Consider the following 14,435-nt stretch of genomic DNA (forward strand, 5'->3'; position numbering starts at 1 on the left):
CTGGTCTGCAGAAAAGTTGATGTTTACAATATTTAGAAATACGAAAGACCAGATTTATTCACTTCAAACTTAAAGGTGGAATAGTGAATAGTGAAAACTAATGTGAGCTACTACAATCACTGAAAGCAAAAACCAAGTTGAAAAGGTGTGATAAACTTTCAAAATGTGTAATTTTGCTTAGAATAATGCTCTACCTCTACACAGCCAACAAAGAAATTCTTTGCCTTAAAGATAGTGGTTTTATACTCTTGTTCTGGCTACAAGTGATTTCATTTTATGGCCGATAAGAGTGATTAACTGAAAGAAGAGCCGCAAGGGAATTGCCTTTACATTGATGAAAAGATCATGGGGCAGTGCAAAATTTACTATACACCAATCTAGGAAGTTTCCTCTAGAAGAAATTTGAAACCTTGTTAAAAGATGGACTAAGTGTTTAGAAATAGGAAAAATTATATTGAAAAATAAATCCATTTAATTTATTCAAGTCCAAATAATTTTTTTTTAAATTTCACTTTACTTTTAGATTTTCCCTCACGTAATGTAAAAAATGTAGTATTGAATATGACTGTTACTTAATAAGCATATAAAGCTTTATTCTTTCTGTTTTTCTTGTTTTTTATGAATATCACAGCAACAAGCAGCAGTGCAATGCTGCTAGATGAAATCACATGGCATAATCCAGTTTATACCGAAATTGAAATTTGTAAATTAAAATTTTACAATAAGATATTGGATAAACACAAACTGTTATGTCAATTTACATAAAAGAATCAAGTTGACAGCTCAGTTGATGAAACATTCCAAATTAAATTTATAAGGATCTAGAATGAATTCCTTGACAGGCTTGGTATATAAATTAATTTATTAATTTCTTAACAGATATAAATATTTAGTTAATAATAAAGTTCTTCAAAATTTAAATTTCTTTTTTCTCAAAATCAGTACACAGTAAGAGAGTTTTAACAAAATTAGCATCAAACAATTTTAAAATCACTGTATACAAAGAAATAATTACACAACTAAAAAACCTAATAGAGCAAATAGAATAATCATTTACATTATTCACCAAATGAAACAGCAATGTTCTTTTTCAAATGTCAACCTTAGGTAAATTATGGCAATTCTTCTACATTAGTTAGGTTTCAAGAATTTAAATTCTTCATGAAAATCTCAACCCTTTTTTTAATCATAAAGTTTAAACAGGCTTTAAACTTGATAAAAAGACAAAAATGATTAATTTTTTACACATTTAGGTAAACCAGAATTTCAAATAATGTAGTTATTAAAAATGTTAACTACAATAAAATAAACTCTACCACCAATAACAGTAATAAAATACTGCAGTGAATAAAATAATAATAATAATATAAAATATTCAACATAAACAAAATATTAACTTTTGTTATAAAATGTTCCATCTTAAAGGACGAAAAAGCAAATAAAAAAAAGCAGTACTATATAAAAACTGAAAGGTGAACTACAAGGCACAATAACCCACAAAAATGATAAAAATGTAAGTTCACAACATCACTAACAGTAACATTAAGTATCACCACAATAATTTTTTAATAACAGTTTCATAACCATAAAACAAAACAAAAGTAAAAACTTACCCTTGCTTCTGCTGGAAGTATATACCCATGCTCCTTTGCTCGTATTAAATCAACTGAACGTCCAGTTGTAGTCTCAAGCAATTTACCAGCAGTAGAATCAACTGCATTTGAAGCTATGGCATCATGAAGACTAGAAATACTACCAGTGGCTGGATCTTTTATAACTGTGGACGACGGATCGACCAAACCAACTAAGATTGAATCGGCTAAACTAAATCGACGGCGATTAACAACTCCACCAGCCGAGCAAAATGGGTCAGTAAATGTTCCACTGGTTGGATTATATAATCCATAATCTAATGATTCTATCAGTGAAAAACCATGAGTAGTAACAAGCCCAGTTTCAACAGCAGCCTTCAGTGGATATAATCGAGATGTTACAGTATCCAAAACATTTCCTTTATCTGAATCCATAATTCCTTTACGAAATGCTTCAGGCAATTTTAATAGTTTTCTACGTGTTGTGTCTTTAACTAGAACTGATTCAGGATCAATTAGACCGCAAGTAATAGCCTCTTTCAGTGTTACAATTTCATTTGTTTCAGGAACAGTAAATTTCCCAGTAACAAGATCTAAATGATGTTTCTCAACAGCAGCATCAAAAGATAATGGTTCTTTTAAAAATACTATCGTTCCATCTTCAAAGGATATAAAAAGTGGTTTTAACGTACCAGTCTGAGGCTCCAAAGTAGCTCGTTTATTTACATCGATAAGCCCATTATTTATAGCATCAGATAATTTACAAAATCTACCAGTCTGAGGATCTTTTGTAACAGCTTTATTAGGATCCACTAATCCGCTTCCAACAGCTTGCTCTAACGTGAATTCTCTTATGCTTGGATCACCTAACATACCAAGACTACTTTTTCTTTCTGATTTATCATCTTGCAAAGTTAGTGGTTTTTCAACATTAACAATTACACCATATTTAAGTGCTTTATCAAATGGCAAAGATCTACCAGTTTTCTGATCATAAATACAACCAGTATGTAAATTAATAGATCCATCTTCGATTCCTGAATTCAAACTTCTTAATTTTCCAGTTGCTGGATCCTTTATTGCAGCAGATTCTTCATCAATCAAACCTCTTTGAATTGCATCTTTTAAATCTAAAAGAACAACATCATCTACTTCTGATAGATCAAGAAATTTGCCAACATCTGCTTTGAAGAGGCCACATTTTATTGCCTCTTCTAAAGATAAAGGTCTCTTTGCTGTTACTATCAATCCTTTTCTTTTAGCTTCCTTTAAATTTATAAAAGAATCTTCATCTACAAAATTATAACAGCAGTTTTTGTCATCAATTAGATTCATGTTAACAGCTTTAGGTAATTTCATGTATTCACCTGTTTTGTAATGTTTTACAATAGAAAGATCAGGGTTGATCAATTCTTCATTAATAGATTCATAAAGTGATAACTTACGTCCAGTTGATGGATGTATAAAAAATCCAGTCTCTGCAGCTAGTTCATAAAATCCCATTGATATTGCTTCATATAATCCAAACCCAGCACTTTCAATATCAACAATAAGACCAAGCTCCATAGCATAGGATAAAGGGATGCTCTGATGAGATCCTGGTTCTTTGAACATACCTGCCCGTCGATCTATTAAACCAGCTCTACAAGTCTCACCAAGTGACAAAAGATGTTCCAAATTTTTGTTCCAATAGCATGGTATAGATGGATTGATGATAAACTGCCTAATGGCTTCATGTAATGTAATCTTTCGTCCAGTACTTGGATCAATTATCTTCCCAGTAGTATCATCGTATATTCCCTGATGTAGTGCACGCTGTAAAGACACAGCACACTTACTATCAACAACTAAACCTGTTTGAAATGCTTCTTTCAAAGGAATTTCCACAGCATCCCCATCAGAATTAAAGTCTCTAACTTTTGCTGATCTACCATCTACAAATCCTTGTTTAATAGCATCTACTAATGATAACTTTTTCCACAAACCACTTTTTGTATCTTTAACATTTATTAAATCTGGACTTATAAGATTTGTTTCTAATGCTTGAGATAGGGTTAAATATTCTCCACTAGCAGGATCAATGAATAATCCAGTATCATCATCAAAAATTCCTTTCACAATTGCTTCTCCCAAAGATATTGGTTGGCGTACTTCAATTAAAAGTCCCTTCTCAAATGCCTCTTGAAAATCAAGCTTGCCTGATTTAACTTTAATTACTCCAATTTTTGTATCAATTATACCTTCTTCAACAGCATGCTCAAATGTTAAAACTTTTCCACTGCCATCCTCCAGTTTTACCATTGTTGAAGCTGGATCAATAATCCCTCTCCTGATCGCTCTATCTGTTTGTAACTTTTCTCTTGTTTCTGGAGATGAAAATCTTCCAGAAGCTGGATCATAAAATCCTTTAAAAACAGCTTCTGGCAGCGAAAACTTTCTCTTGGCAGGAATTATCAACCCTCGATCCATCGCGTCATAGAAATTCATTTCAGATCCATTCATTGGATCAATTGCTACACCTAATTTAGGATTTATTAACCCACAACTTATTCCATCAGATAATGAAATAATATCACTAGATCTGGGATCTTTAACTGTCAATGCTGATTTGTTTACATCACCCTGACGTATTGCTTCTTCAAGAGATATCCTTTCACCTTCATTCAGACTCAATAATCCTGATTTAGCATCATAAAAACCTTGTGCCAACACTTCTTGTAATGACAGTGGTTTACGTGTGGTTAACAAAAATCCTTTTTGATATGCAACATCCAAAGTCATTTTTTTTGGATACGTCAACAACCCCTTTTCAGCATCTACTAAACCAGACTCTACAGCTTGACTTAAAGTCACAATATCATTATTGTGAGTATCTTTCACTCGTACACTGGCGCATTCAATAAAGCCATTATTTTTAGCATCACTTAAAGTTTGTTCTTCACCATCGCATGGATTAAGAAAGGTTCCCGTTTTAGGAGAATAATAATCTTGCGCAAGAGCATCTAAGAGTGGTATACATATATCTTCTGAAACAATAAGTCCACCTTCAATTGCTTTATCTAGAGTTATCAGTTTACTAGTTAATGTGTCTCTCATTTTTCCTGTAAGAGGATTTACTAATTTTGTGCTCAGAGCATCATCTAATGAAATAAAACGATCGGCTCTACAATCTTTGCATAAAGTAATAAATGGATCAACAATGCCTCTTTTTACAGCTTCTTCAATGTTTACTTGTTGAGTTGTAGCTTGGTCTTTAACTAAGCTTCCAGTAAGCCAGCCTTTTCTATCAACAGCTATTAAAGAGATAGGCTTCCTAGGATCTCCAGAAAGTACATATCCATTAACAAAAGCTTCTTTCAAATCCAGTTCAAGTTGATTTTCTGTATTGAAAAGAACACCTTTATTTAGATTTAAGATACTATTTTCAACAGCTTCTGTCAGGCTCATTAAATCATCATTTGCAGGGTTCCGAATTATCACACTGTCTGCATCTAACAACCCCTGAAGTAAAGCTTCAGCAAGACTCATACTACGTCCACTCCTTGGATCTATAACACAACCAGTTTCTACATCCAATAAACCCTTTGCAATTGCTTCTGAAATTGTCATACTGGGTACACTAGGTGAGGGGATTTCAGTAACTTGAGAAATCCAGCCTAACTTAACAGCTTCAAAAAAAGGAACTATCTTGCCTGTTCTTGGATCTACCATATGACCTGATTTTGCTTGAACAATACCCAAGTCAACTGCATTTTTCAAAGTAAAAACTCTATCCATTTTGTTTAGGTCTTTTACTTTCACATTCTCCGGATCAAATACAATTCCAACAATGTCTTTAAAATCTGCATGTTGACCAGACTGTGGATTAACAAATAAAGAGTTCTTCAGATCATAAGACCCTCTTAAAGCCATATCTTTTTTATTTAAATGTTTAGTAACAGTAATCATATAATTAAGTTTTTTATTAATAACTATTAAGTCAGTACTTTTGCTTACATCTATAGTGTCATTAACATTTACAATGCTGCAATTCAAAGCTTCACTGACTGGCATTTTCTTCATCACTCCATCAGCAGCAGTTAGTGTAACATAACATTTATCTGGATTAATAATACCAGTTTCAATGGCTTCTTTAATAGGTAACAATGCTTCTTTAACTGGGGAATGGATTTTTACAGATAGCTGAGATTTTTCTGTTGGAATAACTGGTGATTCAGGAGATTTACTCTTTTTTAGACCTTTAACAGCTTCAACAACTGCTTTTCCAGCTAACACAGGGGCCCCTACTACAGCAAGAAGCCCCAGCTTAGCAGCATCCTTCACATTTATATGTGAACCACTTTTAGAATCTTTCAGTTTTCCTGTTTTTGCATCTAACAAGCCTCTTTCTAATGCTTCCCTTGTAGTTATATTACTTCCAGAAGACACATCATACACCAAAGAGTTAGGATCAATAACACCAGCATCTAGAGCTTCTTTAAATGTAAGCAATTTCTTTGGAGATTCAGGGTCATGAAATCTTTTAGCTTTATTATCATACAAAGAGTCAAATGCCTCAATTATATCCATCATCTTCATTGTATTAGTAGGCTGATCTAAAGCAGAGGCATCAATAATATCAGCCTGTATGGTGTCTTGAATAGAAATAATATTACCAGTTTCAGGATCTTTAAATGTTCCTCCCTTAAAATCTAAAGACCCATCTTTTACATTATGAAATGCTGTTTTAACATCAGCATTAGTTTCTTTTACCACACCCATCTTCTTAGCATCTTTCAATGTTAAAACATCTCCAGTTTTAAGATTCTTAACATCATCTGGACTTATCAATACAAAGCCCGATTGAAGTTCTATCATGTTGGTTGTTACAGTCTGATAATGTGTAACTGTTTCAGTAATAACGGGTGTTACAGATTCTTTTTGTGGTTTCAAAACTAGAAGACCCATTTCTACAGCTTCTGAAACAGGAATCTGCTCTCCAGTTCTAGGGTTAGTGAAAGTGCCTTTATCACTATCTATTAAATTCGATTTCAGTGCATCAGACAAAGCTACACACTCCAGTGATACTGGCCCAGGTAAAGACATTATAAAATTATTTTCTATAGCATCTTCAACCGGTCTGCGGTCCCCTGTTATTGGATGTAATATTTCTTTTGTCTGTGGGTCAATAAGACCACGTTTCAATGCTACAGGGAAAGTCATTCCAGCAGGAGGCAAAGAAACATTACTAGTAACTTCCTCAAATACATCTCCCTGCTTAACTGCTGATATCAAATCTAAACTTCCTGTTTTAGTTTTTATACTTAAAGTATTTCCATCAATCACACCTGAATTAACAGCATCTTGTAAAGACAATTTTTTCCCCGAAGGATCTAGTAATTTAGAAAAAGGATCTACAATATCACAGGCAATGGCTTCTTTCAATGATAAATATCCCCCAGTCTCAGGATGAACAATTTTCCCATTTTCATACAGCCCCTGTTCTAAAACTGCAGGAAGAGAAAGACTTTTTGCAATAGGAATAAGCAGTTGTTGAGAGGATCCAGTGGCATCTAGAATTCCACGATCTAAAGCCTCTTTAATTGTCAAAATGTCTCCACGTTGTGGATCCCGAATTGTACCACTATCCCCAACTAACTTATTTGTCTCTATTGCTTCTGTTATTGTTTCACCTTGTGGACTCTGAAAGTTTTCAAGCATATTTGCAGTTGCTTCGTCAATTATTCCTTCTTGAACGGCATCTCGAAGTTTTACAACTTTCTTCCTCATTTTTTGCAAGATGACAGGTTTTGCTTCTCTTTCAGGACTCTGAGATAATGACCTTGCTCGACCAATGGAGACTTTAAATTTAGGTTCAGTAGTAACTCTTTCCCTAGTAAGCTCTCCAGGTGAAGGTCTAGTATCATCATCCAATGAAATATAGGAATCGCTTAATGTTTTAAATTGTTTTTCTTCCAGTTTTGCAGCAACTGGAGAATCACTTTCCTCATCTTCAAACTGTTGTACAGCATTTTCATACTGCTTTAATGTATTTTCATCTACTAAACCACGTTCAAATGCTACTTCCATGGGGACTTCATTACCAGTAGCAGGATCTCTCACAAATGCTTTCTGTATTACACTAACAGCTTTTCCTGCTGCTACCAAGGGACCTCCTGTAACAGCAACAACTCCATATTTTACAGCATCACTGAAACGTATTTTTCTACCAGATTTATCTTTAAACTCTCCAGTATTTTGATCTATAATGTTTTTCCTAACGGCTTCATTAAAATCTAGCTCTTTCCCACTATAAGGATCTTTCACTTTTAATTTTCTAGAATCAACTTTTCCTTCCTTGACAGCATCAAACAGGCTTTCTGCTTGGCTTGATTCAGTAAATATAACAAGTGCAGTGGCTGGGTCAAAAATTACACCAGGAGAAATTTGTAATGGTTCCAGATTTGAATCACTATCAGACTGCTTAATTTCTTTGAAAACTGTTGGACCAGCACCAGCTTCACTCATTTCTACTAAATCTGGCTTACCACTCATTTTTGTAACTTGTATCAAACGTGGACTATTATTAGCAGATTCAGTTTTAACTTGTAAAATAACTAACCCTCTTGTAATAGCCTCTTTCATAGTGATACCCTTATTGTCCTCTGCAGCTCCAAAATAATGACCAGTGCTGTCTAATATATGTTTATCCAGACTACGGTCTAGTGAAATATGACGTAATTTTGTAGGTTCTAATACAACAGCAGATTTTGAGTTGAGAATCTCAAGTTTGACACATTCTTCAAATGAAACAAGTCTATCTGTACCTGGAATGATGAATAAACCGGTAACAGGATCAAAAAGTCGTTGATCTATTGCTTCAGAAAGATACCATCCATCAGGAGGTACCTCAAATACTTGACGCTCTGCCCCTCTTACTCGTTCACAAGTAATAAATTCATCAGATGCTTTTGAATCTGCCTTGTGTGGTGATCCAAGTGAATCTAAAACACGTTTTAAGCCATCCTTAATAGGAGATGATTTCTTTTTTGTCTGCGACTTTAAATCAGAATCTGCATCATGTCGAAGAGGCTCCGGTATAGCAACCCTTGTTGAATAACGATTAACTGTCTTTGTTAAAGTTTGAGTAGTAAGAGTGATGTTAAGAAGACTATTCAAAAGAGCTGCACCCTCAGAAGTAATTATATGTTTTTTCACAGCCTCATCTAATGGTATGGCTCTCTTAGACTTTCTATCTACTATGTTTCCCGTCTTAGGATCAATATATCCTTTACTAACAGCTTCTATGACAGTCAATGCCCGACCAGATCCAGACAATATTCCAATTTTACGTTGTAACATTTCCATAACTTCTGTACGAATAAGATCTTGATTCATAGCACTTTCAAAAGACACGGTTTTTCCTGATTTCATATCCACAACATATTGACCATTTCTAATCAACCCACGATTTAATGCAACATTTAGACTTACAAATTCACCAGAACTTTCATCTTTGAAACCATCAATGTCAAATATGGAACGTATAGATACTGACGTAATCAACCCTTTTTCTACTGCTTGAGGTATTGTCATTCTTTCTCTAGTAAGCTGATCTACATAACTGCCCTCTGGTTTGATAATTTCCTCTGCTAAAGCTTCAGTCAATGTAAGAAATTCTTGTGTTTTTGGATTAACAATACATTTAGCTGAATCAGCATCCAACACACCTCTTGAAATGCTGTCTAAGATGGAAACTTTGGCACGATGTGTTGGTGTTCTTATTCGACCGTCTTCATATAACTGCAGATCAACACAATCTTTCAGGGTCATAGGCCTAATCAACAGCTGTCTCCTTTGAGCCTCCTTCAATGACAACTCTTCATTTGAGAGCATATGCATATATTTTCCTTCCTGCAACATACCTGATGATAAAGCTTGTTTCACAGTTATCTTGTTATCTGCTAAAACATCTACAACTTCACGCAATGTTGGATCTAAGATTCCTTTTTCAACTGCATCTTCTACTTTAAATTTTTGTCCTGAATTACGATCTGTAATCAATCCACTATATTCATCAATAACACCTTGAGACACAGCATCACTCAATGCCATTCCTTTGCGCCTTTCAATGCATTGTTTTGATAATCTACCTGTATGGAAAGCTTCAGTTAGTTCTAAACTTCCATCTTGACTTAAAAACTGTCCAGTTTCAACATTTAACAGTCCAGCCTGCACCGCCTCCGTAATTGAATGACCTGACTGTGAATAACCTTTATTACTTACCTTTGCTCTTTCAATAGGTCCATGTTCTGCATCATAAAGTTCCCTTTGTATTGCTTCCAGAAGTGATATCTGTTGCTTTCTTCCATCTCCTTCATCTTGTATGATACCAGATGGACCAAGTAATCGTTCTGCTAAATTTGGATCTACAAGTCCTTTAGATACAGCCTCCCGAATTGTCAATGACACTGTTTTTGCTTCTACAATTGTATTAATTCTACCAGTGCGAACATCTAGCACTCTTAATCGTATTGCATCACCCACAGTCAAGACCTCTCCAGTCTGTGGGTGAACAATACCAGCAGTATCAACAATCATTTCTGTCCCAATACCTTCTTCCACCCTTTGCACCCTACGAAGTGATCTAATTTCAGAAAATTGCATTGTTGTACCACCTGCAGATGTAATTGCCTCACCATTAACACGACTACTACTCACTGAACCCATTTTATCAGATTCTACACAAGGATCACTATTTGATACTATCACAACTTTCTCCTTACTGCTACCACGTGTAACACGGACTGTTGCAACTGATTTTGTAAGCTGACTGTCATCCACAGTATCTCCACAAACAGCCAAGTCATTTGAGGATAACCTTAAAAAAAAGAAAAATAATTAATGTAACTGGATAGAATATTAAAAACTCACTTGAAATATGTGCCCAAAATTTAATTTAGTCTTAAATAAAGTTACTATTTCCAAATATTTATAATAATTATCTTTGTAAATAATACCCTTTGTCTATACATGCACTGACATTTGGAAAGTGGGGTTATATCCTACTCATAATTTAATACCATTTGCAGATGGCAGAAGTACAAAAAAGCAATCGATAAAATCCACTTAAGCATATTCCCATTTTACACTGACTGGCTATCAAGTAATTTTATAGTAAACAATTATATACTGATGATTTGAGAAATCTATACCATAGTACTTATAACTCCTCCTAGACATGATGATACAAAATGTCACAGTTCCCTCCAACCAGGGTCCAGGTTCATCACATGCAAGCCTTCCTCAGTTCGGTTGACCACCAGTAGACCCACTTTCTGCAAATTGGTCTCCTGATGAAAACTCCTACAATCTCACAGATCTCTATGACCGCCTCTACAAGGATATCTGGCTTCATCTCATCATCATCTAACCTGGCTGTGATTACTTCCTGGAATCTAATGCAACCATCTAAAGATACTATTACCTGTTTGCCGCAACTGCCCACCAAGACCCCAGCATGACCTCCAAAAAGATGATGCGGTGGTCACTCGGTGAGATTTCAACAGACACCTCCCAAAAGCCAATCCTCCCAGTATGGCCAACACTGACCAAATTCAGATCAATCCACAAGTGGCTATTATTCCTCCATACGTGTTCAAACAAACCAACCCCACCTCGTTCAACAAGTCGTTCAATACGAAGCCCCTGGGGCTGTCAACCAGACTGCCCCAAGACCTGAACTTCGCATTAAAATTATCAGTGACTACGACTATACAGCCTCGAAGTCTCCTGATCTCAGCAAACACACCAAAGACAATGGTACAGACATTTAGTGCAGTAGCTGCTGACAAATTTTTGGGACTAAATGAATTATCAATTGTATTCTCTCCATTACCAGGCAGTAAAATTTTACCTTGATTTGAAATTAATTTTACTTGATATCTATGAAGTAATTTTTGGTTAAAATCAACCACCATTATTTAAAGTCTTAAATTCAATTTTGTGACTTGGTGATCAACTTCAACGTCACAAGGAACAGTAATTACTATGCAACTTTATTATAAAATATTCTGGAAGTTACACCATTCTACAATCACCAAAAGAACAGCTGTATAGCAGCATTTTGTTATCTTGCAATACTGCATGTCCACATTCTGCTGTTGTGAACCATAGTTTGCAAAATTTTAACTGTTCCCTTACCAGCTACAGTTCCAACTTTGCTCACAGGAACTTTAATCCATTTAAAAATTCAAAGCAATTTTTTGACAGCAAATTAATCAAAAACGATAATAAATGAAAGAAGCTTCATGTAGTAATAAAATAGGCTAGTGACAATGGTACACTGATGTAAATTACTAAAATATATGCTTTAGTCTTGGTGGCAACTCTGTAAGGTTAAGGTGAATAGTAAAAAATGAAAAAGAAGAAAAACATTTAATTGTATTATGTTCGTATTACTTTTCTTACTCAGTATTTCCTTTCAAGATAGCCCCTGTTGTATTTCCACTTCCTTCCACATTAATTTTCTTCTTTCCTATATTCCAAAATTCATCAGCTTAACCAACAGTATTCTATAACTAACCTCACTATATCCTTCACTGTTAATTAAAATTAAGAACTTAATTCTTTGAAATATTTTATTTAGATAAAAGATTTCCTGTTTCTGAGATCACTCAATCATAATAGACTTTAAATGCATGTACATTAGTCAACCCTAAGAAAAATCAACTAGTTAATGAAATGGTAATTTGACAATGTTATTTAAAGAGAATGTCTTTCCAAGTAGTAAACAGAGGAAGCTCTAGGTTAAAAATATTGTAACTCAAATAACAAAAAAAACACTCGGTACAATTTTGCTACCATCTTGCACGGTCTATCAGATTTTCAAGAGAGAACTCAGAAAATCACTAATTAGTACAGCAGTATCCCAAGAGTATACCTCTACTACTGAAACACCAGAAGTAGTAAAAAAGAGTCTATGCCAAGTTTCAACTACAACAATATAAAACCATTCTTGAAATACAGTACTGACAAATCCATACAAGGAAACCATAGCAAGAAATAAAATCATTTCAGAATAGTAATCAGTTTTTATTTATATTTTACAACTGTTGGAATATACAACAATATTTTCATCATATTCCAGCATTTCTTACATTAACTTTTTATTTTTCTACTTTTGTAAAATAATAAAAAGTTAATTATCAGGTTATTCAAAATAGCATTAATAGGCAAGTTTATATTTTAAAAGGGATAAATAATTATTTTTTCTTAGGCATTAATGCTCTAAGAAATAAAAATGTTTACTTGAAAATACACCTTGTGTAGTGTTTTTATAGATAACAGATCCATGCAAAAAATTTTTCTACCATCCTTTATTAAGAGAAATGACATTAAAAATCTATAACGTAACATAATTTATGTTAAGGAATGTCATATACAAGTTTTGATACTTGCACTGAAACTTTCCAGTTGATACTCTCCTTTGGTAAGTAATCTCAGGCACATCCTGCATTTAAGTTCAGCAGTAACCACTAGTACTAATGACAGTTACCAGTACAGTTTTCCACCAATGACTTAAGAGTAAGCATTCACCGTATTTTATCATTAACTGCAAAGTTTAGTAGGAAAAAGTTTGCATTCACGTTTGGCCTTTCTGACAACCAAAAAATGTTGCCTGTATCTTTGAACACTGTCCAAGCAATTAGATTTATATAGCATTTAGCAAAAATTGGACGTTTCCTTTTGGAACAGTACCATCATTTGTAGACTGAAAATGTTTGTTTTATATATAAAAATCCCGGACTAATCTTCATAGCTTCCACAAACACTAAAAACCTCTTATCATTCCAAGTTTAATTATAAGAGATAGTAACAAGTGGTAAAATTTTTTTTTTCTAATTGGGTGCATAAATTAAAAATTTTTTTGTCATCAGAATTAAGCAATTTTTTCCCTCTTTTTATACCAAAATATTGATCCATCAACAAAATATTTAACTGATTTTATGTTAGCTTATTTTAGGCAGTAAAAAGGTTGTAGTATTTTACCTTGGGTTTCAATTCTCAACAAAACAACTGTACCTTTAATATCCTGATCACCAGATTAACAAGGGACCTCCAAAGTGCCACACTGATTCAACTGTACTTCATATAATTTATTTTTTGAAAAACAAATTTCATAATTATTTTCATATCAATAAACAAGAATCTGATACAAAAGGATACTTATTACAATGTGAAGTAGAATTACTATCAAATTACATTAAGGAATCTAATCCTTATTATACATTTTCTGTATAATAAAGATGTATAAAGTGTATAATGATTTTCTGAGTTCTCTCTTGAAAATCTGATAGACCATGCAAGATGGTAGCAAAATTGTACTGAGTGTTTTTTTTTTGTTATTTGAGTTAGAATATTTTTAACCTACAGCTTCCTATGTTTACTACTTGGAAAGACATTCTCTTTAATGTTATTATACTAGTTGGTTAACTGTGTGTATTAACACATTAACTTAACAACTATCTGATAAATTAAATATTTTTCTTCTGAAGAATAATGAAAAATGGTTTGTGTCAACGATGAAAAAACCTTAATTTGAAATTCCTTCTAGTAAATTTTAGCCTTCCAATCTTCATCCTACAAGTTCAAGTTCCATCATACATTTTGCTAAATTTCAATCCCACATTGAATCATTTATCTAATCTTATGATAAAGATAGGCTGACTAAACTACAATTCAAAATTAAATCATTGTTGTCTTCTGCCATAATGCTGCTGTTTGCTTCATGATTGATTAGATCACATGAATTTTCAGCACTCAGAAAGTGACTGAGTTTCAATGTGATACAGATTTGTCTGC

The 14,435-nt window shown here is 33.8% G+C and overlaps 1 protein-coding gene across 31 annotated transcripts in view; it reads right to left on the reverse strand.

Annotated features, from left to right (window-relative positions):
* The window catches only part of shot (dystonin-like protein short stop), a 644,960-nt gene that overhangs the window by 236,983 nt on the left and 393,542 nt on the right, over positions 1 to 14,435 (reverse strand). For 26 of the 31 annotated variants that reach the window (XM_075363589.1, XM_075363494.1, XM_075363691.1 and 23 more), the window contains one exon: positions 1,614 to 10,452. The exons of 2 other annotated variants lie outside the window; for them this stretch is intronic. In XM_075363589.1, coding sequence (XP_075219704.1) covers positions 1,614 to 10,452 — 8,839 coding nt within the window. The remainder of the gene's footprint in view (positions 1 to 1,613; positions 10,453 to 14,435) is intronic. 3 more of the 31 variants (XM_075363728.1, XM_075363738.1, XM_075363719.1) reach the window with 1 other exon arrangement.

Source organism: Lycorma delicatula, chromosome 1, assembly GCF_047948215.1.
Source record: "Lycorma delicatula isolate Av1 chromosome 1, ASM4794821v1, whole genome shotgun sequence".
NCBI lineage: Eukaryota > Metazoa > Arthropoda > Insecta > Hemiptera > Fulgoridae > Lycorma > Lycorma delicatula.